This window comes from Panthera pardus, unplaced genomic scaffold (assembly GCF_024362965.1).
Source record: "Panthera pardus isolate Hobbes unplaced genomic scaffold, ASM2436296v1 HiC_scaffold_13, whole genome shotgun sequence".
NCBI classification, from domain to species: Eukaryota; Metazoa; Chordata; class Mammalia; order Carnivora; family Felidae; genus Panthera; species Panthera pardus.
In genome coordinates, this window is record NW_026526688.1 from 144,387,290 (window position 1) to 144,411,937 (window position 24,648).

The 24,648-nt window shown below is 45.6% G+C and overlaps 1 protein-coding gene across 1 annotated transcript in view; it reads right to left on the reverse strand.

Moving 5' to 3' along the window:
• PARM1 (prostate androgen-regulated mucin-like protein 1) overlaps positions 1-24,648 on the reverse strand; it is a 109,746-nt gene that overhangs the window by 33,737 nt on the left and 51,361 nt on the right. The window contains exon 2 of the mRNA XM_019467440.2: positions 5,889-6,611. Within this exon, the coding sequence (XP_019322985.2) occupies positions 5,889-6,611 (723 nt within the window). The remainder of the gene's footprint in view (positions 1-5,888; positions 6,612-24,648) is intronic.

Consider the following 24,648-nt stretch of genomic DNA (forward strand, 5'->3'; position numbering starts at 1 on the left):
CACGGGGCTTATTTCCACAGTGGTGCTGGAGGCCATCAGTCCTCCCCTGACTTTTCACTTCTGTGATTTCAGGTAGGATGGCTCTAGTGGAATAAACTCTTGACTCAGGGCCAGTTAGGAGAACTGAATGGCACTCCTGGTCTGGGTGCTCAAGTGAAAACTTGAGTAAGTTACTGAATCTCTTTGGTTGAACACATACCATCGAGATCACATCACTGGAATGTTCTGAACATCACACAAGGGACTTACCTGTGTCAACTGCTAGCCTGACTCTTAGAACACGTATATTCTCAGTCAGCTTCATATGAATATGGATCTCATTCTTCTGCATCGGACAATTGTAATACACAATTTCATGGCAGATAAGCCAAAAGGACCTGAAAGATTGTCTCTCTTATATTTAGTTTATAGCTAAGAGCCCTTAAAGTCAAAGTAGTTAAGTGACATGGTTTATCAGTGGCAACAGCAAACTGGAAACCACGTAGAAACTGGTCTTTGTGTTTCTAGCACTGAACTTCCTGCAACTTAACCATACGTGTTCCTGACAACTGAATATTCTTAAAATATAATTCTCAGCATTTTCTTCTCCTGATCAAAAGCTCTTGATGACTCTTAATGGTCTGGCAAGTAACGTAAACCACCTTATCCTGCTACTCAGGGTCCTCTAACACTTGCTCTGAAATCTTGTTTCCTGCTTCTTCGAGTTTCCTCTCCATGCAGTCTGGGATCCACTAAACTAGGTTACTTGCCATGTTGTGTTCATGCTACATTGTAAGCTCCATGAGAACAGTGATGTCTCATTCATGGCCAAATCCCCAGTACCTAGTCAGATGCCTGACTCATAGTTAAAGCTCAATGAAAGTTTGTTGAAAATGGTGGACATTCTTCATTACAATAAATGTAACAGCAACAGAAATAATAATAACAATAGTAAAATGGCAATAATAATGATGCTAAATCATAGTAAAATAATAATCATAGATATTGACTGGGCCATTGATCAACAGTCACTAAGCTATAAATTTCTTTTTTTAAAGTTTATTTTATTTATTTGGGGGGGGTGGGGCACAGAAAGAGGGAGAGAATCCCAAGCAGGCTCTGCATCCTCAGCGCAGAGCTGGGATGGGGGTCAATCCCACAGACCGTGAGATCGTGACCTGGGCTGAAATCAAGAGTTTGATGCTAAACTGACCGAGTCACCCAGGCGCCCCTAAGCTGTAACTTTCTTTTTTTTTTTTTTTTTTTTTTTTTTTTTTTTTAATTTTTTTTTTCAACGTTTTTTATTTATTTTGGGGACAGAGAGAGACAGAGCATGAACGGGGGAGGGGCAGAGAGAGAGGGAGACACAGAATCAGAAACAGGCTCCAGGCTCCGAGCCATCAGCCCAGAGCCTGACGCGGGGCTCGAACTCACAGACCGCGAGATCGTGACCTGGCTGAAGTCGGACGCTTAACCGACTGCGCCACCCAGGCGCCCCTGTAACTTTCTTAATTAAACCTTATAATAATCCAGTCATGTGGATACTGTTCTTATCCAACTGATGACATGACCAATGCTCAGGGAGATGAAACAACTTCTCTGGTGTTGGTTGACTGACTCTTTCATTCACATGTTCAACAAATGTTACTGAGGGGCTACCCTGTGTCAGGCTCTGTTCTAGGGATTGGGGACACAGCCTACATATTCCTCTTCGTGAACAAGCTCTTTGCTTTCAGGAAGCTGACATTCTAATGGCAGAAGACACACACCCACTCACTAAATAAATGAGATAGAAAGTGGTAAGAGATCGTGATGGGATGACGGTTTCATACAGGGCTAAGGTTAAAGGCTCTCTGAGGGGATGACCGCCGAAGTCTTGACTGATGGAAAGGAGTGAGCCGTGAAAGACCTAGAGGTTTTTAAAATATCTCAGGCAAAGGGAACAGCAAGTACAAAGGACCTGAGGTAAGAGTGTCTCTGGTATCTTCCAGAAAATGGTAGGCTGCCGGTGTGTCTGCAGGTGAAGGTGGAAGAAGAGAGCAGAAAGACCGCACAGATTAGATCACATGAACACTGCAGGCGCCTCACAAACTTGGCTTTGGCTCTGATTCAGAAGGTAAGCAACAGGAGAGTCAGAGCCGGGGAGTGACAGGTTCTATCCTGGGTTCTAAAGGGATCTCTCTGGCAAGGATGTAGCTAGTGGGGATCAATTACAGGAATATTAAAATCGTATCTGTGACCAAAGTCAGAGGAGCCTGGGTTCTGATGGGCTGCATGAGGAGTCTCTGAGGAAAGGAGTCCAGGATTAGCCCAAGGTTTCTGGAAGGTGAGGGAGGAGCAGGTCAGGGGCTGAGGATTTCAGGACCTTACCACATACATATTCAGTGCAAGACGCCTACGAGCCACGCACGTGGAAATACGAGTTAGCTGACAGCTGGATGTACACGTCTTTAGTTCACTGAAATGAAACAGGGATAGAACTTTCTGTCTCAAAGTTATCAGCATGTGGATGGCATGGTGAGTCCTGTGGTGGGATGAGATCATCTCAGGAATGAGTGTGGAGAGGTCAGCAGAGAGGAGGGCAGGACTGGCCCTGGGTTGCTCTGGTGTGGGAGGGGGTGAGAGGCAGGGACTTTGGAGGAGTGGTCAGCGAGGCAGGTGAAGGAATGAGAGATGTGTCCTCGACGTCAGATGGAGACTGCGCTTTAAAGACCAGGGCAGTGACCATCCCTGTCAAATGCTGTGGAAAGGTCAGGTCAAGCCAGGCCTCAACCCCTAGACTCGGCAGACGTGGAGGGCATTGGAAAACTCACCAAGAGCAATTCTGGGGCTTGCAGCTGCTGGGTAGATTCTGAACTACTTTGCCACTGCTTCCCTACTTTGCACGCAGGTGCTTGGATCTCCTTTGCCCTGTCTCTCTTTAGGTCCAAATTCCCTTCCGCTCCTAGGACCCCGCTCCTGTGCCCCCTCCGTCACAGAACCTTCCCTGATCCCCTAGTCAAATTTCACTGCCGTGGCATTTACCTTGTTTTAGCATTATTCGTTGGTGACTGTATCTAGATATTTGTTGAATGGATGAGTCCCTGGGCCAATAAAAATATGCCATGTGAACTTCATGCAGAATAAGACAAAATGCTAAACAAAAGTGTGGTATTATTACTGCCACAATTAGGGCAGCTCACGCATCTGAACACGAACACCCCCAAACGGTAACCTGCCAGCACGGTCTCTGGGTGCTGCTGGGCCTGCGGGGCTGGGGGAGGAGGGAGCGCAGAGACACCGGCTGTTGAAAGAAGACTTGATTGTGGTTTTAAGGATCTGGGCTCTGGGCCCAGCTCTGCCACTGGGTGGTGTGACCTTGGGTGAGGCCCTCCAAACTTCTGGGACATAATTTCTTCACCTTTGAAACGAATGAACAGATTGTACCCCATCTGCTCAAAGATCCTTCCACACACTTCAGTTTATACTCAGGTTAGAAAGTAATGTGGTCACTCTAATGGTATTAAGAGTTACTTGCGCCCTTTCTCTCTACTCAAACTGCAAAGATTCAAAGACAGGTCTCCCACGTCTCTGCCTCAAGCACAGTATACTGGTGGATGCAGAGGAAATGTTTTTTGATTTAATAGATCACAAGAATAAATCCTTTCTGGTCTATGAAATGTACACTGGCCCGATCTCTCTTCACCCTGCCACCCATCTGTCTTCTCAAATCAGTCCCTCCTTCCTTCCTTAATTCACCTCGGAGTTGCTACTGGGTGTAATATTCCCTAGAGCTATAAAGGTTCATGACCCAGCTCTGTCACTAATTTTGCACCTCTTGACTCTGTTGGCTTAGAGTTGAGGACATCGAGACACAGGTTCTACAACACAGGCCAGAGCACTGGAACTGGACGGTCTCAGATAATCCAGCCCATGGAACTACGGTACTTGTAGAAAGTGGTAGGTTGTGTCTGATTCTGGAGATTTATGCATGGCAGGCTCAGAATCTGTGCTCAGGAATCTTAATCCACCATGTCTGAGTATCCCGGAGGGGACAGAACTCGGGAGAGAGGGCCATCAGCCAGAAAGCCGAAGACACGGCGTCACGGGGGTGGTGTCGTGGCCTGAACTAGGGAAGAGAGAAGAGATGAAGGCCACTTCAAGCCAGTACTTTGCTGGCACCTTTGACAGGGACAGTCCTTCAGACACTGAGTCAACACCCACCCTGTTCCAGGAACTGGGTCCGCGTTACAGAGGTCACCTGCAGGCTGGGAGCACAGCATCCTACAACACCACACCGAAAGGCACTGTGATGAGTGCTGGCCGGAGGTGTAAACAGGGTGCCAATGGGGACGGGGGCTGCACAGACGAATCAGCCTTTCAACGGGGTGTGCCACTCTCTACTGTACCCTTCTCCACTTTGCTCTCTGATGGGCCCTCCGGGAGGCTGACCTGTATGGACGACGTCCATGGGCTTCCCCGTTCTTGGCTTCTGGCTGTATATCTAAGGGAAGGGAGACGGGGAGGGCAGAAGGTTTATTTATTTCACTCTCAGGGTTAGCTGTGTCTCTCAACCAAGAGTCGGTGCTTCTGTCAAGGTGGTCTGTTCTACAAGACTCTCCTTGTGGGTTCTGGTGACTGTTCCCTCCTCCAAGGCCTGACTCACGATAGCTCTGCTATTATGCTCCCCTGTGGTTACCCTGGACCTTCGTAATTAATTCCTTTACCCCCGTTTGACTGCATCGCTGTCTCTTTTGGGACTCTCACGGATGTATTAGGCCTTCGGCATCAGAACGTGTAATTCTTCGGGACTTCATCCCCTAGTGAACTCATCTTCCGTGAGGAATCATGTCTTGTTAATCTTAGCCCTCTCTCCCCACCTCCACTGCTTACTGGAGTTTCTGTTCGTAGAGGTTTTCATCGTTAAACGGGAGTTCAATTCTCCTCGGTCACAGCCATTCCTTTGACTCCACCTGGTCATGTGTGGCTCTATTCTGAATACTCCCAGGGCAGCCCACAGCTCTGGCAGGACTGTCCCAGCGAAGGGGCCACAGAGCCATTTCCTCCTTCACCTTCTGGCTGCTCTCACCTTATTGTTTCTTGCTCAGGAGGCCAAACGCTCCCACTAAAGCCTATTCCTGCTCAATACCCTCAAGTTTACCATTTTTACGTCAATGTCACACACATGGGACCTTCGAAGAGACCCTAAATCTCCCTCCACTGTAATTTCCGAGATTGGAAAATCAAGATAAAAATAATACTGACTTCACAGGGCTGCTGGGAGAATAAAAACAAATCCAATGTCCTGTAAAATTTATTGTCTTTCCCATGAACTCTAGCAGTGACTATAAAGAATCAGCCAAGTTCTCGACACACACCCCCCGCCCCCTCCCTACTTTGCTTTACTGGTTTCCATGAAGTAAGCACTTCGTTAATACACTGAGAAAAATACTAATAACTGACACGTCCTGAGCACTTACTAAGTAAGCACTTCACAGGCATCTCATAGAATCTCCCCAAGGATCATGTACAATAGAACCCCTTGTGTCCCCATTTTACAGATAAGGAAAAATAAGGGCACAAAAAGATGAAGTCACTTGCCCAAGGTCAGGAGCCGGAACTAAAACCCAGGAAGCTGCCCAAAAGCCACACCCCCCTTTGCTTATACTGTCTCATTACCCCCTTTGCTTATACTGTCTCATCTGCTGCCATTGTCTGTGACATCTGTGAAGACAAATTGTAAAGACTGGTTGTAATAATGAGATATCCTGTAGAAATTATCACGTGACTAAAGGCAAAGTTTGCACTTCTGTGGACATTCTTGTGAATTCAGCTCAGGCACTGCACCCCCAAATTCAAATGTAACCTACTGTGCTGGGTTAGCGGAACCGCATTCTTAACATCTCCGTGGTCTAGTGACTGAGACTCACCTGAACTTAGAGCATGCTCCACTTCCTGCATGATCACCCCGGGGGAGGCAGTGGTCTCGACGTCGATCAGCATACAGGTCACTTTGGTCGGCACTGTCGCTTGGGGCGTCGTCTCCGTGGGCACGGGCTCTGCCGTGGCATGCGAAGTGGGTGTGTGGTCAGAGCTGTGCTCTTCTGCTGGGGACTCTGGTGTGGCTGGGGCTCCTGTGGGCTTGAGGCTGGTCTCAGCAGAGCTGTGGTTGGTGCTGGCAGAGGAGGCAGACGAAACCTCGGGGGGTGAGGTTGACAGGGGTGGAGGTGATGAGGCTGGAGCCTGAGGGGAGGTGAGTGCAGGAGACTCGGTGGGGGACTCAGCGGGGGACTGAGCTGGGGTCTCAGAGGGGGACTGCGACCCTGTGGGTGGCACGCTTGCCTTGGGAGTGCCTGAGCTGTGTTCTGAGGGCGTGGGTGTCAAGTGCTCCCCGCTTGTTGCGGAGGGGTCTGTGTTCTTGCGCTCCCAGTGAGAGGCCGGGAGGCTGGTGTCCTCCTCTCTGGGCTCTATGGAAACGTTCTTGGGGAGTGTAGGTGTTGGAGCCGAGGTCGTAACTGGGAAGACGGATGTGCCAGTGGTCGGGGAGGCAGGGGGGCTTTGCGGAGAGCTTGTCCAGATGCCGGTCGACGAGATGTTTGTCGGAAGAGAAAGAGGCAAGGGGCCTGATGTAGGCAGGCTCTGGACCCTCAGCCCTGTGGAAAAGCCAGTACGAACGTGGTGAATGCGTGGAAACCCGGGAGGCAAGGCTGCTTCATAGCACGTTCACAGATCTTTCTCATTTTGCATTGCGCCTCCCCAGTTGTGCAGGTGACTTTTAAATGTTTTCTTCCCGCTAACCGCTCCCTCCTCCCTTTGTGACTTATCAGTAGGAACCAGCCCGAAGGCTCCGTAAGAATAATTAGTGGGTCAGGCAACACGAGCCCGGCCAACACACTGAATGAACCCATCTCGTCTCCTGCTTGCTTAGAAGTGTGCCCTTAAAATAGTGAGACTCTCTGAGGAACTGACCTTTATGGGGATTTGTCCAGACTGCTGAGAGGCTGGTTCCCCAATGCCTGCAGTGATACCCAGGGTATGTGCTGAGGGTGGGGAAGGCGTGGTTGGTGAGCGCACAGCTGGAGGAGCTTACTGATTGGCTGGTCCCTCTGAGGGGAGCTCACTGATTGGCTGTTCCCTGTCCCAGGATTGTGGGCTCTGCATTTATGCACAGGGATGCTGGCGCTATGGGCTTGTCGGCTGGCATGAGTCAAGATGTGGACACATCCCTTGTGAAGGAGGAAAGGGGGGGAAAAATCCCAGAATAAAAGCTGAGAGGAGGAATTTGAGGTTTGGAAATATCATCTGAGACTGGAACCCAGTTCTTTCAAATTCTAGCTGGGGTCTTTACAATCGTACCATCTTGCAAAATGTTCTCCTTCACATTTTGTAAAACTTAGAATTAGTTTCTTTTCTTCCTTCCTTCCTCCCTCCATTTACACATTCCGTTTAATTAACTAATTAATTCTTTCATTCAAGTACTTAATAAATGGCTTCTATGTGCTATCACTCTGCTAGTACTGGGTTTTGATTTTTTTTTTTTTTAATTTTAATGTTTATTTTTGAGAGAGAGAGAGAGACCATGAATAGAGGACGGGCAGAGAGAGAGGGAGACACAGAATCTGAAGCAGGCTCTAGGCTCTGAGCTGCCAGCACAGAGCCTGATGTGGGGCTCAAACTCAGGAACTGCAAGATTGTGACCTGAGCTGAAGTAGGTCGCTTAACTGACTGAACCACTCAGGCGCCCCTTGATTTCGCTTTTTATGTAAACCATCTTTTGATTGACTCCCATGCCCCTTATCATCCCCCCAACTAGCTTTTCCCCTAGTCGTTGGCACCCTCTCTCACTCAGCTGCTCACTTAAAAACCGAGTCAACCTTAAGTCAAAACCTTAAGTCATCTCTTTCCCTCATACTGCACATCAAATTCATTGGCAAATTATAATGGCCCAACCTTGAAAACATCCCAACTTAATCACTTTTCACCACCTCCCCCATTATCTCAACATCACCTGAGCCACCAGTCACTTGCTAGACTATTGCCATAGTCTCTTCATTGGTCTTCTGCTTTTCAGATTTTCTCCCTTTCAGTTACTTTTCACATAGCAGCCAGCATATTTTAAAGTGATCAGTCAGATCATGTTCGTCAACTGGTCAAAACCCTCCAAAGCCATCTATCTGCTGCACCTAGAACAAAATCCCAAACTAATCCCCCATTGTCTCCCCATGCTCTCTTCATCATTCCAGTTGGTCTCTACTCAAATGGCCACCTCCTTCTCAGAGGAGCCTTCCCAGATGATCCTAACTATAATCATTCCTACTCCAGCTAGCTCCTTGCTTATTTTTTTAAAAGATTACTTTTTTAATTGTTAAAATATACATAGCATTTACCATTTTCACCATCTTTAAGGGTACAGTTCAGTGGCATTAAGTACCTTCCCATTATTGTTCAACCATCACCACTAACCCATCTCCAGAACTTTCTTATCTTTCCAAACTGAAACTCTGCACCATTAAATAATAGTACTCTCCTTTCTTCCCTCTCCCCAGTCCTGGAAACCACTATTCTACTTTCTGTCTCTATGAATTTGATTGCTGCAGGTAATGCAAGCAAGTAGAATCATATTATAATTGTCCTTTTATGATTGGCTTATTTCACTTAGCATAATGTCTTCATGGGTCACTCATATTGCAGCAGGTGTCAGAATTTCCTTACTTTAAAAAAATGTTTATTTTTGAGAGAGAGGGAGAGAGAGAGAGAGAGAGCGTGCGTGCACAAGCAGGGGAGGGGCAGAGAGGGGGGACAGAAGATCTGCTGTGTTGACAGCAGAGACCCCCGATGAAGGGCTCCAACTCATGAACTGCAAGATCATGACCTGAGCCAAAGTCAGATGCTTAACCAACTGAGCCACCCAAGAGTTTCCTTCCCAGAAAATTCCACCCAGAATTTCCTTCCTTTTTAAGGCTGAATAATATTCCATTGTATATATAGACCACATTGTATTCATCCATGCATTCATTGATGGACTTCGATGGGTTGCTTCTACCTTTTGGCTACCGTGAATAATGCTACGAATCTGAATGTACAAATATCCATTTGAGACCCTGCCTTCAATTCGTCATATACCCAGAAGTGGACGTGGTGGGTCATATAGTAATTTTATGCTTGATTGCTTGAGGAACCACCATACCCTCTGGTCATTTTGTGTTCGTAAAATAAAATAGTTCTTCCTGAAATCATTTTATTTATTTATTTATTTATTTATTTATTTATTTATTTATTTTATTTCTCTCTCTCTCTCTCTTCTATCAGAATATAAGTTCCATGAGGGTATAGGGACATGATCTTATTCATTGCTGTTTGCCTCAGACAGTGGCTAGGTATAGTAAGTGCTCAGTATGTACTTGCAGAAGGAAGGGAGGAGGGAGGAAAATGAATTAACTTAAGAACTTCATTCAAAAATACCCCAGAATCTTCTCTCTATTCTCTTCTATATATCCTTAGTATGGCCACACCCATCATAGCTACCTCAGCAATGGCTGCCTACCGGGTTGTAACATGAGGGAAGGAACCTTGCTTTGAAAGTCAGCCTCACTCTATGTCACTCTACCATGACATATACCTATCCCGGATGTCATGTTGGGTCTTCAGCTATTTAACCCTCCATACTCTGAGGAGATTTCCTTGGGGGGTAGCATATAGGTAATGGTCAACCATGATCAAAATTCATAAGGAATAAAACATGGGCTAGATTCCAGCACAGAGGAAGGGGGGGAAAGATGTATATGGATGCATTCTGGCACTCGGGATAAAACTGCTTACTTCTTCATTCTTGTGCATAGTAGCCTCAGCAACTGATGAAAAGTTGTGCAACAGAATCTATCCTGAAAACATAATTTTCTCCTGCCTAACCAAATTTAACATTTGGATTGTTATCAAAGCACTTGGTTTTATCTTACAGAAAAGGAGTTGGTCAAGACCGTAAACCATACGAGGGCGACTGTCCTAGGAAACAGGAGGGCAGACCTCCTAAGTTAGCCACATAATAGTCCATGTTGCTAGGCAGACTTTTGGCAGTTCTGAGTGTCAATAGTTCAGGATGGATACAGATCAAGAGATCTTTCAAATATAGACATAACAACAGTTGGGAGAAAGATTATTAAAAACACTAGACCTTCATATGGACCTTTGGAGCTTACTAGCTCTGCCTCCTGGTAGCTCCCATGGCTCATTATTCTGTGGCCACAAAACAAAAATGGTAATGTTTACTGTTGACAGTATCGTTGAACAGACTGGCAGAGGGAGGGAGAAACAGTCTCAGTCTGGTAGCCGAGTCAGAATCTTTGGAAACCTGGGATAAACTAGGAATAAGTCATATACAAAGAAACACTCATTCATTCATTCATTCATTCTTTCATTGAGTAGCTTCTATGTCTATAGCTTTGTCCTCAGGGAGTTCAATATCCAGCAGGACGGAAACGACACCTGACTTCCTGAAATATGATGTGGTAACTGCCTCGCTGAAGCAAAAGCAGGTTAGAGTGGGACCCCTGAAGTACAATGAATCCAATCTGCATAGGGACCATGGAATGCAAAAATATACAAATGTCATTTTCAGAGGACATTTAGAGAAGTCACAGAAGAGATGACATTTGAGTTGGTTCTGAAAGGATGAGAACACACAAGATGCCACTTAAGGCATGTGATGTTCAGGGTGACACTTGCATTGTCATTTCCAGTGGAGCTAAAAGCTGTACCATGGAAATCATTACAGTGCTAAAAATAACATGCTCCAGTAATGGTTTTGTTGCTAGAAATGTCCATTTTCTTGTTTAACCCTGACTAATGTACTTTAATAACCCCTACCCTTCCTGCTTCCAAAGAAGACTGGAGGCGGTCATTTCCCATGGCTACCTTCTGAATACTTATTTAAGGTTCTTTTAAATGTTTATTTTTTGAGAGACAGAGACAGAGAGGGAGAGAGAGAGAAAACATGAGTGGGGGAGGGACAGAGTTGGGGGGGCAGAGTGTAGGGAGGGACAGAGGATCTGTGCCCCATATCTTCTGAATACTTACTTAAAATACATTCCAGTCTAATTCAAGCAATTCCTACTCCTAACGAAATAACAATGCAGGAAGTTGTGACTGTGCTGGTTATCTTCCCTTGAACAAGGCATCAGAAGCCTCTGATTTGCCTTATTTGACGGTACACACACCATACTGCTCTGATTGCATGGTGGTGGGTATCTTCAGTGTGAAGATATCCAAGGTTTATTCTGACTGTCCTTGGGAGTGCCTGCTGTCTTCATCCGCTCAGGCTGCCAGAACAAAATACCATGTCGACTGGACGGCTCTAAGAACAGAAATCTATTTCTCACAGTTTGAAGCCTGGGAAGTCCAAGCAAGGTGTGGGCCTATGCAGTTTCTGGTGAGAGCTCTATTCCACACTTATAGATGGCCACCTTCTGTGTCCTCACAGGGTCTTGCCCCCTGGAGAGAGAGAGAGCTCCTTGCTATCTCTTCTCACAAAGGCACTAATCCCATCCTGAGGGCCCCACCCTCATGATCTCATCTAATCGTAATCACTTCCCCAAAGCCCCATCTCCAAATACCATTACATTGGGGTTAAGACTTCAATGTTCAGAACCACGGAGAGAGTCTGAGGAAGTATCATTTCTGCTTTCTTACATGTTGGCCTTGTGTTTCCCAAGGGCTACCAAACTGAGTAAGTCAAACAGATAAGGATGTATACTTTCTCAGATTAAAAAAAAATTTTTAGAGCTGAGAGGGCCTACGTGGTGAATGAGTACAGCTCCTCATTTGACAGACGGGGGGCAGGCTCAGAGTGGAAGTGGTGTCAGTGACCTCAGACTTCTAGGAGGAGGATCTGGGCCACGTTGCCTGGAAAGAATCATTTAGGGACAGAATCGGAAGTAGACCTTCCATCCTCAGCTCCCCCTACTCCACACACACACACACACACACACACACACACACACACACACCACACACTGCCCTCGACATGAAAATAGTGGTAGAATGTACTGTAGTAACCGCCATTACAGAGTAAGCAAGGAGGCGTCCACAGGAGACGGGGCAGTTGAGTCAGTTAAAGTAATGCAGTGCCCCATACACCTTCCCACCCAAAGCAGAGTCCCTTTGCCTTGAGGAAAACAATTAGTTCTAATATTTCCTTGAGAAAATGGCAGAACAAACAGGATGAAGAAATCCAACCCATTAATCTCTAAATTAGAGGTGAATTGTGCATTGTTCCAAAAAACAGTGACCCACATTGTCAGATACGATGTGCGCTGCTTGGGCAGTGACAGGCCTCCATGCCTGAAACAGACTGACTCAAGGATTGACTCTCTCAGACTTGGCCCGCATGAGAATACTAGGGGTATGATGACCAACCGAATGCGATCGGAGATTCCTCCTCATAGGCTAACAAACGGCAGTCTTTCCTGAAGTGTGGGCAGCTTGAGGCTTTTACGTTGCGAGAGCAGTTGGCAGGCTGATGCTCAGAAGAAAAGCAGATTCTCAGTTGGATCGAAAAGGACTCACGTCCACGTCCATTGGGCTGCATGGGAGAGACCGATATCCTAGTTTGTGTCACTTGGATGGATGAAAGAAAGGTGTCTGGCTCCAGCCCCGGTTTCTTGCCTTGCTAGGAGAAGGGACTTGGCAGCTGATAGCTGGGGCGGGTAGGTGAGTTCTCCCAGTGCCGAGAGGAGTCACAGGATATTCCGGGGAAGGGAGTCCGCACTGTGCACATGTGTTCGCGTCTCCCCGCCCGACTGGCCGTCAGCAGCAGTCGGGAGCATTGGCAGCCGGTGGACAACGAGTGCCCTGAACTGGCACCTTTTCCCGGGCTTCGTGAGCAGCAGTCTGGGTCAGTGCCAGAGTCCCAGGTAGCCTGATTACCTGTGCTGCTTGCCTATCCCCCACCCCCACCGCCGGCATGTCCTTTCCTGCCCTTGCCTCATCAAGTACCTGAGGAAACATGTGACAGAGCTTTGGCACAATCAGTGAAACTCGATCAAAACGCAGTCAGGCTCTTCCTCGTTGCTGCCAAGTCAGCGTGAGCATTGCCTTTGACTGTGGTCTCGAGGATCACGCCAGGCCTGCCTGGCAGAGGCCCCGTGGCTGCTAAGTGATTGCTAAGGTTAGCCAGACAGCCACGACAGTGAGCTTCCTAAAAGGCCGACTGGACCCTATCACACCGCTCTGACGGTTGAGAGGAAGAAAGGAAGCCCGCACTGGCTTCTCCCTCCACTGAGGATAAAACTTCAAATCCCCAGCAAGGCCTGGAAGGCTCTCCGTGATCCCAGTCTGCCCCTCCAGCCTTGCACCCAACAGGCCCTCAAAACACACCAGGCTTTTCCCTTAATTCTATTCCTTCTGCCTAAACAGTGCTCTCTCTTTTCTCTGCCTGACTTCCTCCTATTCATCATTCCAGTGTTAGCTTAAGGGCCTTCGCTGATTCTCCTGCTACATCTCTCCCTCGCCTGCTCCCAATCTCTCATGTGCTCCGAGCACCCAGTCCCTTAATGTCAGAGCACTGCGATCCACGTGTTAGCTATGTAATTGCTTACAAGAAGCTTGGTTTAATGCGTGCCTCCCTCTTTAGCCTCCAGAATGCACGTGGAACAGGGACTCTAGTGGATTTGCTCACCACGTATACCTCACTGCCTGGCCCATAATAGGAATTCAATCCCTAGAATGACAATATTTTGGCAATCTGAAATATTGCCTCCTGTCTACCTCTCTGCCTTTGCATTTGTTGTTCTTCCCACCCTGAATCCCCTCTTCCCATCCCAATTCCGAGAACTCCAGAGCCTCCCCTCCTCTGTGAAGTTGCCGCAGCACTTCACACAGATTTCAACTGAAGCACACTGAGCCATGATTTCTCTCCACGTTTGTCTTCCATCCGTTGGGAGCCCTAATAATAGAGACTGCGGCTTGTTTTGTGTGTGTGTGTGTGTGTGTGTGTGTGTGTGTCTTAGTGCCTGGCACAGAGAAGGGACTCAATAAATATTCATTGAGTACAAACATGGATCCTCTACCCTCTGAAAGACAGAAATGTTCTCTGGCTGATAGGCTGGGCCCTGATAGCTACAAATGCATTTTCCCTCTGATTTGTCTGTAAGTTCCATAAAAACCATTGGCTAATATGAAATTGTAGACGGGTCTTGAAACAGACGTTTGCTATTTTTGCTTGCTTGTTTCCACTTTGAAGACTGCAGGAATTTCCCCTCTGTGAGCATGATATAGACCAGAGTTACCAGCTCTTGAAACGCTGGCCATCGATCAGTTGGCCCAAACACAGGCCAGCCTTACCAACTCTTTACAGAATGGACTACCCTTCTGTTAAACAGAGAGGAAAAGAGAGAATAAAACTCATCTTAACATGACATATAATTTTCAATATCAAAGCTAGGTCCTAGTGTCCTTTAGTTTGAGTGAAGTCACCATTAGGGACATTCACACTTACAAAAATTGCCCAACCGAGGGCACCCAACACTTCAGAAGGTTCATCTAACATCTGCAAAACCATTACTAATCAGAGTCTGGTCCAACCATATGGTATTTGAAGGCTATCGTATGTCTAGACAGAATGTGTATGCCCCAAAGCCATCAAACTGTGCTAAGAAGACACTTGTTTGAAGTAGAAAAGCCATATTCTCCTGAGTGTTTTGTTTATGGAAATGAGATGCAATTCTAGTCCAAAAAGAGGAAAAATGTTTCTGTTTTTCAGCCACCGAATCAGAACCTGCAAACCTGGAGTATGACTCAATTTCTCTATCCATAAAATCAGGACTAATGATATCATCAGGCTCCCCGTGGGTGCTGTGAATGCCAACGAGGGAATAACACTTGTGAAGAATGTTGTACTTCCTGGAGAAAAAAAGTAACATTTTCTTCCTTTTCCCCAGAAGCCACATCTGTCTTTGGTCAGTCAGATGTCCCCCAAAACTCATTCTCTTTGGTTGAGTGGGGGTTGTGGTGGTCTGTCTCCAGGAGGAGGCTATGCTGAGCAAGGATGCCAACAGATACCCAAAATTCCAAAGTACCATATTGGGGTTTCTCAGGATAGAGCAATGGAGAGAAAGAGACAATGTAGGGAGGGCGAGAACCTTCTCATCGGCTGTTCTGTGGTTGAGGGGGATATGGGCGTGTACAGTGGGTGGTAATAGGATGGAAGAAGAAGAAAATCTAACACCTCCAAGCGGATGTCCAAAGGCTCAAACCCACGAACTGTGAGATCATGACCTGAGACAAAATCAGGAGTCAGACACTTAACTGAGGGCACCACCCAGGTGTCCCAGGGAATCTTCTTTTAGGTTTCAAATGGCCCCCGTGGCCAAGGCAGCCCTGGTGGAGGTCACCACTGTCTTTTCAGCCTAAATGCACTTGCCCACTTTTTCCCCCAGGTTGTGCCTAGTTCAGGGTGCCATCCATGACCCCTTGTTCCACACAAAGAGCTGGAGCTCTTTAGATGGCCAGCTCCACATCAGTCTGCCTTTGAAAGGACAGTTCTCAAGGGCATCCCAGACTGACGCATCCTGGCATTCTTCTTGGTGAATTAGTAGGCAATCTGGCTAATTACAGGATAATGCCCCAAAATGCAATCAGATATTGTATTCCTGTTTGACTCACCACTAAAATTCACCAATGATCACCCAGAGGTCATGGCTCCAGTGCAAACATATTTCCATGACCGGGCTAATGACTCAGAGGAAGTTTCCTCTGAAGGGACAGGACAGCAGATCTTTCTGAGAGAAGACAAATAACCCTTGACATTGGTGGGCCCCCTTCTTCTTCCTACCACCAGTTTTTTTCTAAGAGTTTCCTCCAGAAATGGCAGTCAGCATAAATGGTACGCTTCATAGTTTCTTTCTTTTACTTTTTATGTACTTTTAAAATCAAAATATAACATACCTGTGGTATGATGCACACACCTTAAGGGTACAAATCAATGCATTTTTACACGTGTATTTCCTGGCATAACCACCACTCAGACAAAGATACCCTCTCCAGCAGCCCAGAACGTTCCCTCATCCCCTCTCACAGACTTAACTCTCCAACGGTAACTCTTACTCTGACTTTTATCACAAAATATTAGTTTTGTCTGCTTTTGAACTTCACATACATGGAATCAGTGTGTACTTTTATGTCTGGATCTTTCACTCACTGTAATAACACTGTCTTGTGTTTTATGTTTAATAACCCATCATTTTTCATTGCTGGACAGTATTCGATTGTATGAATACACCACAATCTATTTATCCCCTCTTCCAGTGGCAGACATTTGGGCTCTTTCCAGTTTAGGGCTGTTATAAATGAGCTGCTTGCTTCCTATCTTCTTAGTTAACACTTTTCTAGTGCTTACTCCAAGCCAAATTTTCTGGGGACTTTATAAGCATTAAGGTGAGCCATCTAAGGTGAAAAGAGGTTAAATAACCTCTCAAGACATATAACTCAAAGGTGGTGCAGCTTGGATTCAGTCTAGAAGGCAATCTATCTCAGCGACTTGCCTTCTTAGCCACCTTGCTAGATGGCTGCCTTCTATGGTGAAAGCTATAAGCCCAACCACTTATTAGCTGATCGATCTCGGGCAAGTCTCTTGATTATCGTCTTCTCATCTTCAGACTGGGGATAACTACAGTATTCCTTTTGTACATCTATCGTGAGGATGACATAAATAATATGTACAAGGCAGACACTGTTGCTTGACTAAGCTAACATCCATTCCAAATCCCCTCTTGCCTGCCTCCCTACGAGGCTGTGAAAGCTCGATGCACTTTTCCTAGTCTCCTCTGCAGCTAGAAGAACCTGTGGACCCCAGTTCTGCACAGTGAGATTGATGGGATGTAGGTTAACAGGCTCCTGGAAAAATTTTGCTTTCTAATGAAAGGCATATATAAGAAAGGGAAATTCCCTTCATACCTATTCTTTCCCCCTCCTTCCTGTCTTAATTTTTTTTAATGTTTATTTTATTTATTTTGAGAGAGAGAGAGAGAGAGCAGGGGAGGGGCAGAGAGAGAGGGAGAGAGAGGATTCCAAGCAGGCTCTGCACTGTCAGCACAGAGCCGGACACAGAGCTCGAACTCACAAACCATGAGACCACGACCTGAGCAGAAATCAAGAGTCGGTCGCTTCACTGACTGAGCCCCCAGGTGTCCCCACTCATCCCCTGCCTTCTTCCTGTCTTTAATGCAGATGTGATGTCTGGCACAGTGGTAGCCATCTTGTGAAGCTAAGAGTGAAAGTCAATCCACTAGGGAGGATGAAGGCGTAAGAGAGAAAGAGCCTTTTTCCTTGATAATACTGTTGATCTTGCCAAGCCAGGACTGGTTTGCCTTGTCTCCAGACTTCCTGTTAAATAAACAATAAATGCTGCTGGGGATTAAGGCACTATTGGTCAGGTTTCTCATGACTTGCAATTGAGATGAGAGACTATGTAAAAAAGCTCATCCCAATGCCTTGCACAAAGTAAGAGCTCAGTAAATATTAGGCCATCGTGTTGACCACTATCTAATCGGAAACTGGGCCCTATTGCCTTCACCTCCTTTAATCTGCTAATAATTTGCAGAAGGCACTTTTTAGGCACAATCAGAGAGAGACTATTACTCCCCATGGCATCAGCTGTGAGCCTTGGAGATGGAGTGCCCCCACATCCTTGAACGAAGCCACAGGCAACAAGGCGTTTCTGGGGGTGTTCGCTAGGCTGATGCTTCTGGACGCTGAGCCACCTCACACACCCACAACATGCCTCAGAAAGGAAAAAAAAACAGCTAAAGGTGATTTGTATTTTTCCACTTTATTAAAAAAAAAAAAACATTCAGAGAGTCCTGGGCGGTTTCATCATGAATCTTGATATGACATGAATGAGGCTGAGTGGCTTCAGTAGGCTGAGCAAGCTGAGGAAACAGCACTTAACTAACCACCAAGGACCTGCCTCTCGTTATTCTCAGGCAAGAACACCCTCACGAGAATGGCATCCTCCCACTATTTTTAAATTTTAAGCTTTGCTTCGCAGCTTACTTTTTAAAAATTCAATTAGACTTTTGTTTGTTTAGGTCCAATGTGACCAATCCCTATTGCGCGCCTGCTATGGAAGAAGGCATACTGGGGGAGATAGATTTGTTTCATATTTCATATAGCCTTTCCACTCACCGCGGCAATTTGACTCTAGTTTCCCCCCGTGTATGTTGATGCTTTATGCCTTTTGCACCTGACGCTTCTGAGTAAAGACCTCTGACACTGGAGCAGTCATGACTCCTCCTCTCCCACTCTTCCCCCACACAAATCATCTGTTTTGTCAAGTGTGCTGAAAGGTGGGTGCTATAGTATGAATGTTTGTGCCCCCCCCGCAATTCATATGTTGAAGTACTAACCCCCAATGTGACAGCATTAGGAGGTGGGGCCTTTGGGAGGTACTTAGATCATGAGTGTGGAGCCTTCATGAACATGATTAGTGTTTATTTTTTTTAAGATAGAGGGAGAGAGGGAGAGAGCTGGGGAGAGGACCAGAGGGAGAGAGAGAGAATCTCAAGCAGGGGCAACACACAGCGTGGAGCCCTACTGGGGGCTCGATCCCACAACCCTGGGATCGTGATCTGTGCTGAAATCAAGAGTTGCACACTCAACACACTCAGCCACCCAGGTGCTCCGGATTTGTGCTTTTATAAAAGAGACCCCACAGGACTTCCAGCCCCTTCCACCTTGCGAGGATGCAGAGACGATACCAGCTATGCCGGGAAGAGGGCTTTCCACAGAACTCAACAGTGCTGGTGCCTTGATCTTGGACCCTCCAGCCTCCAGAACTGTGAGAAATAAATTTCTGTTGTTTCTAAGCTACCCGGTCTGCGGAATTTTGTTACAGCAGCCTGAACAGAGTAAGACAGAAGCAGATAAACAAGCAGATAAACAACCAGGTGAAAGGGATTGGTAGGCTATGAAATAACACACTGAATTAATTAATTATAATTTCTGTGCTTTTGCTCTCTTTCTGCCTTTTAAACTGTCTCCTAAATAACAGGTTTAAAAGCTCAGAGTGTTGGCATGAAAAGGTGCTTAACATCACTCATCGTCAGGGAAATGCCAATCAAAACCACAATGAGATACCACCTCACACCTGTCAGAATGGCTAAAATAAACAACTCAGGCAACAACAGATGTTGGTGAGGATTTGGAGAAAGAGGGTGTCTTTTGCATTGCTGGTGGGAATACAAACTGGTACAGCCACTCTGGAAAAACAGTATGGAAGTTCCTCAAAAAGTTAAAATTAGAACCACCCTAGGATCCAGCAACTGCTCTACTAGGTATTTACCCAAAGAATGCAAAAACACTAATTCAGAGGGATACATGCACTCCAATGTTTACAGCAGTGCTATCAACAATAGCCAAACTATGGAAACAGCCCAGTGTCCACTGACTGATGAATGGATAAAGAAAGGGTGATGTATATACATATATACATGTATGTGTGTGTGTGTGTGTGTATATATATATGCATATACATGCATGTATATATACATACATATATATATGTACATATATATACATGCATGTATATGCATATATACATATATGCACATGTATATATGTATATATATACATGCATATATATGTATACATACATACATATATATGTATATGTGTATACATATATATACATGCATGTATATATGTATACATATATATACATGCATGTATATATGCGTATATATGCATATATATGCATGTATATATATGTATACATATATATGTATATATAAAAATATGGAATATTACTCAGCCATCAAAAAGAATGAAATCTTGCCATTTACAACAACATGGATGGAGCTAGAGTATTATGGTAAGTGAAATAAATCTGTTGGAGAAAGACAAATACCATATGATTTCACTCATATGTGGAATTTAAGAAACAAAACAAAGAGGGGAAAAAAAAGAGGCAAACCAAGGGAAAAAAAAAGACAGAGACAGGCAAACCAAGAAACGGACTCTTCACTGTAGAGAAAAACTGATGGTTACCAGAGGGCAGGTGGGTGGGGGGTTGGGGCAAATAGGGGGTCGGCAGTGCATCTGTCGTGATGAGCACTGGGTAACGTATAGAAAGAAGTGTTGAATCACACTATATTGTGTACCTGAAACTAATGCTACATGGTGTGTTAATTCAAATAACAAGTTAAAAAAAAAAACACCTTCCAGTGTCAGGACATAGCCCTAGGATCGGAGGATCTCTCTCCTCTATAAACATCTGAGTGAGAATGCGGTCTGTTACTCATTTGAGTGTTCTAGGCGGGAAGCGCTTTGCGGGTGTCAAGGCCACGCACGGTGCCGTGGACATGCTGCTTCTCCTCTCTGAGAGTCGAGTCTCCAGTCATTAACCCCTTTTCTGGTGAGGGGGCCTCAGTGCTGCACTTGGTCTCTCGGCTGAGAGGTGTCACTTTTCAGAACTAACCCTGGGTGGGGGCTGACAACTGTGTGGATGGAAACACCGCATGGGAAGACCTCATTCCTCACCAGACACTCCAGGAGAAGACTCTGTGTTTTATCTTCTCGTGGAATGTGGTCCGAGTCCTGCTATGTTGTCCAAGATAGGCACAGCATCCTACGGGAACAGAGAACCATGTACCCATTATTTCCCTGAATAAAGAGGGGGGGACTCGGTCTCTAGGCGCCTCCAGTCACATGTGCAGGCTCACAGCTCACACGAAGGGGTGAAGGGCAAAAGCTCAGTGGCGGCAAAGCTTATTTCCAGTTTATGTGCTATCAGGGTACCCGGTTAATTTCGGAGGAGTGACTCTTCTCCGCAGAAACGTTCCCTATAATGAACTAAATCAGTAGAAATCAGTATGAGGAACCACGCTTTATAGAGGAGATGTTGTGGGGTAATGAATTTTAATCAAATACGTTAAGTGATGAGGGGAACTGGCTGTGTGAAGAGATTCCATGGTGAATCCTCATTTGATGTGATTAATTACTTCCTAATTTGTCGCTTGTGGAAAGCAGCTTTCTGATTTCTAATTTGCCTAGAAACCCAGACTCTCTCATGCTCTTGCTCCTGAACGCATTCACCACTCCAGAAAGAATTAGCCTGCTCTCCCTAATCGCCGAGTTTACGTCGCTGCTTAAAACACCGTAAATCACTAGTTGGGTACACACAACCGCATAAACATCGTCTCCAGGGTTTCATTGGTTAACCACCACCCCCCCCCCCCCCGCCCCCGACTGGCGCTCCTCTCAGTGTCTCTGCCGCAAGGCCACCTCTGCTAGGAAAAGTGTCAGCAAAACCATCGGTGGGGATACTGGAGTACAGCGTATTCTGATGAAAATCTTCAGGATCCAAGAAAATGCTGCTCTGCAGCCCCTGCTGACGGATGCTATTAAACGCATCAATCTGGGAGGACAGAGGCCGGCGGCGTGAGCTAATTTGGATGGATTGACGGGAGAGATACAGAAATTGGTAGCTCAACTCGAAGAGTAATTTTTTTGCTTCGGTACACTTAGAGTAAATTGATAAGTGTTGCTCCTGAGAGAAAGTTTATGCAAAAAGTAACTCTGCCCATTTGATACCTTCTGAACCACTTCTTTAACATATTCCTAAATTCCCTCCGGTAACGCTGGGATGGATGACACAGTGACACCGAATGCACGTGTGCTTAATTTGAGGCCGAGGCAGGTTTAGCTCATGGCTGCATTTTAGGTTTTTATTTAGTTATTTGTTTGGTGTGGAGGGGCAAAGAGAGAGAGAGAAAGAGGAAGAGAGAGAGTGAGAGGGAGAGAATCCTAAGCAGACAGCTGTCAGTGCAGAGTCCATCACGGGGCTCAATTCCACGAAGTGTGAGATCGTGACCTCAGCTGACATCAAGAGCCAGATGCTTAACCGACTGAGCCACCCAGGCACCCCCTCATGGCTTTATTTTATTTTATTTTATTTTATTTTATTTTATTTTATTATTTTACTTTTTTAAAGTTGATTTATTTTGAGGTGCCTGGGTGCCTCAGTCGGTTAAGCGTCCGACTTCAGCTCAAGTCATGATCTCAGGGGTTGTTGAGTTCGAGCCCCGCGTGGGGCTCTGTGCTGACAGCTCAGAGCCTGGAACCTGCTTCAGATTCCGTGTCTCTCTCCCTCTCTCTCTGGCCCTCCCCTGCTCACACTCTGTCTCTGTCTCTCTCAAAAATACATAAACATTAAAAAATTTTTGGAATATATTTATTTTGAGAGAGAGAGAGAAAGAGAGAGAGAAAGTGTGAGTGGGGGAGGGTCAGAGAGAGAAAATACCAGGCAGGGTCTACACTGTCAGTGCAGAGACAGATGTGGACTTGAACCCGCAAACCGCGAGATCGTGACCTAAGCCTGAGTTAGATGCTTAGCTGACTGAGCCACCCAGGCACCCTACTCATGGCTTTAATTTAAAAGCAATTCCCAGGCCAACCTATCCAGCCTCCTGGGTTCCAGTGCTCTATCTCCAAATGCCATTTGGGCTTTGCACTCAAACTCAGTAAGTCCAGCAACTGGTCACCTTTCCTCCTCTCCATCTTCTCCACCAGCTCCTTCCCTTATTTCTGGCATTACCTTCCCTTATCCAAGTTCCTTTTATTTTATTTTTAATAAAGACTATATATTTAAGGAGTACAACATGATGATTATACATATACACATAAAGTGAAATGACTTATGTGAGTCAAGCTAACTCACATATCATCTCCTCACGTAAGTGCCCCTTTTTTGTGTGTGTGATGAGAGCACCTGAAATCTACTCTTAGCACACTTCTAGTATTCAGCACAGTATTATTCACGGCAGTCCCGGTGCCATACATTAGATCTCTAGACTTAGTCATCCTGTGTATCCGCAACTTTGTATCATTTGACCAGTCTCTCCCCATTTCCCCACCTCCAGCCCCTTGGTGACCACAGTTCTACTCTCTGCTTCTATGTATTCGACTTTTTAAAATTCTACATATGGGTGAGATCACAGTTTTGTTGTTTTTTTTTTTTTTTTCCTTTCTGTGTTGGTTTGCTTCACTTAGCAGAATGTCCTCCAGGTTTATCCATGTTGTTGCAAATGGCAGGATCTCTTTGTTTTTTTAAGGCTGAATTAATATACATAGAGATAGAGATAGATATATAGATATAGATAGATATAGGTGCCATGATTTCTTCATCCGTCCATCCAAAGTCACCCAGCCCACAAGAGGCAAACCTGGGGTTTGTTTCAGATAAATCTAACTATTTCAGCAATTCTGCAAGTCCTTTTGTAAGGAGGATCTTATTCCTGTAGATATGGAAGCCATAAAGGCAAGTGTTTACACTATGGTTAAATATTAAGCTACAAATGAATGCACATGTGCACATGAGTGCGTGCACACACACACACACACACACACACACACACACACACACACATATACACAGTCAAGCCAAACGTACAAATTCCTCATATATCCGGTCAGAAAGAAATGGGTGGGTCATTCTTTAGACTATAGGACAGGCACCCACATATCCTTTGGCAGGGATTATCTCCCAGCCAGACTACTGACACGCCTCTTGTCCAGCTCAGAGGCTATTTTTAGCATGACAGCATCACATCTCACCCTAAAAGCACTTATCAACTGTTAGTTGGGTCTCTGCAGACTGAAGCAGAAGGTCTCTGCTTGCTTGGTATGGCTATGGGGCTGGAATCGCATTCACAAGTCTTCATCCAGAAAATCTACCTTTTATTAAGTCCTTATCAAATAATGATACATAGAAAAGCCAAATTCTTTGCAAGATCAGGAATAGCATTTCTATTTGCTGTGTAATTGAATCAAGAGCATTTCGGCTTTGGCTTCTCTCTCTGAAATCCGTCCTTTCATTTATGACCTAAGCAAAGGACAGCAGAATAAAAAAGATACAAGCAACCTTTCCGAACCATTCAGACAAAATTAATTCTCCTTTCTATGTAAGGTTGCACACACACCCTGGAGAGGAATGTGTTTGATGATAACTTCAATTTCCGTTTCACTCTAATAAAGCTACACTTTATTAAAGTAAACACTACCGAGCGAAGAAAGGAAAGCAAGGTTCTCTTTAAAGAAAAAAAAGTTTGGGGCGCCTGGGTGGCTCAGTCGGTTAAGCGTCCGACTTCGGCTCAGGTCATGATCTCCCAGTCCGTGAGTTCGTGCCCCGCATCGGGCTCTGTGCTGACAGCTCAGAGCCTGGAGCCTGCTTCGGATTCTGTCTCTTCCTCTCTCTCTGCCCCTTCCCTGCTCGTGCTGTGTCTCTCTCGGTCTCAAAAATAAATACACATTAAAAAAAACTTTAAAAAAGGTGGTATAATTTTAAGAGGGTAACATTAGCAAGTCTGAATCTCCAGCTTCACAAATGAGCCCGCAGTTCCATCATTCCAGCGGCACACAGGGCATTCCTTAGATGACATTTCATCACCAAACTCAACAGGTCCCAATGTAACCTGAACAATTCCAAAACAGTTCTAAATGCTCCCTTGATGTTGCCCAATGGCACTAGCTAGTCCCAGTGAATTAGAAGGAAATTTGATTTCTTCCTCACTTTTGTTTTCTGTATCCCATCAAACTCAATCCTTGTTTATCCTTCAATTAAAACAACTATTTAGAGCCCACTCTGTGCTAGGTACCATGCTAAGTGTTGGGGACAGAATGATGAACAAGGTCACTGCCCTC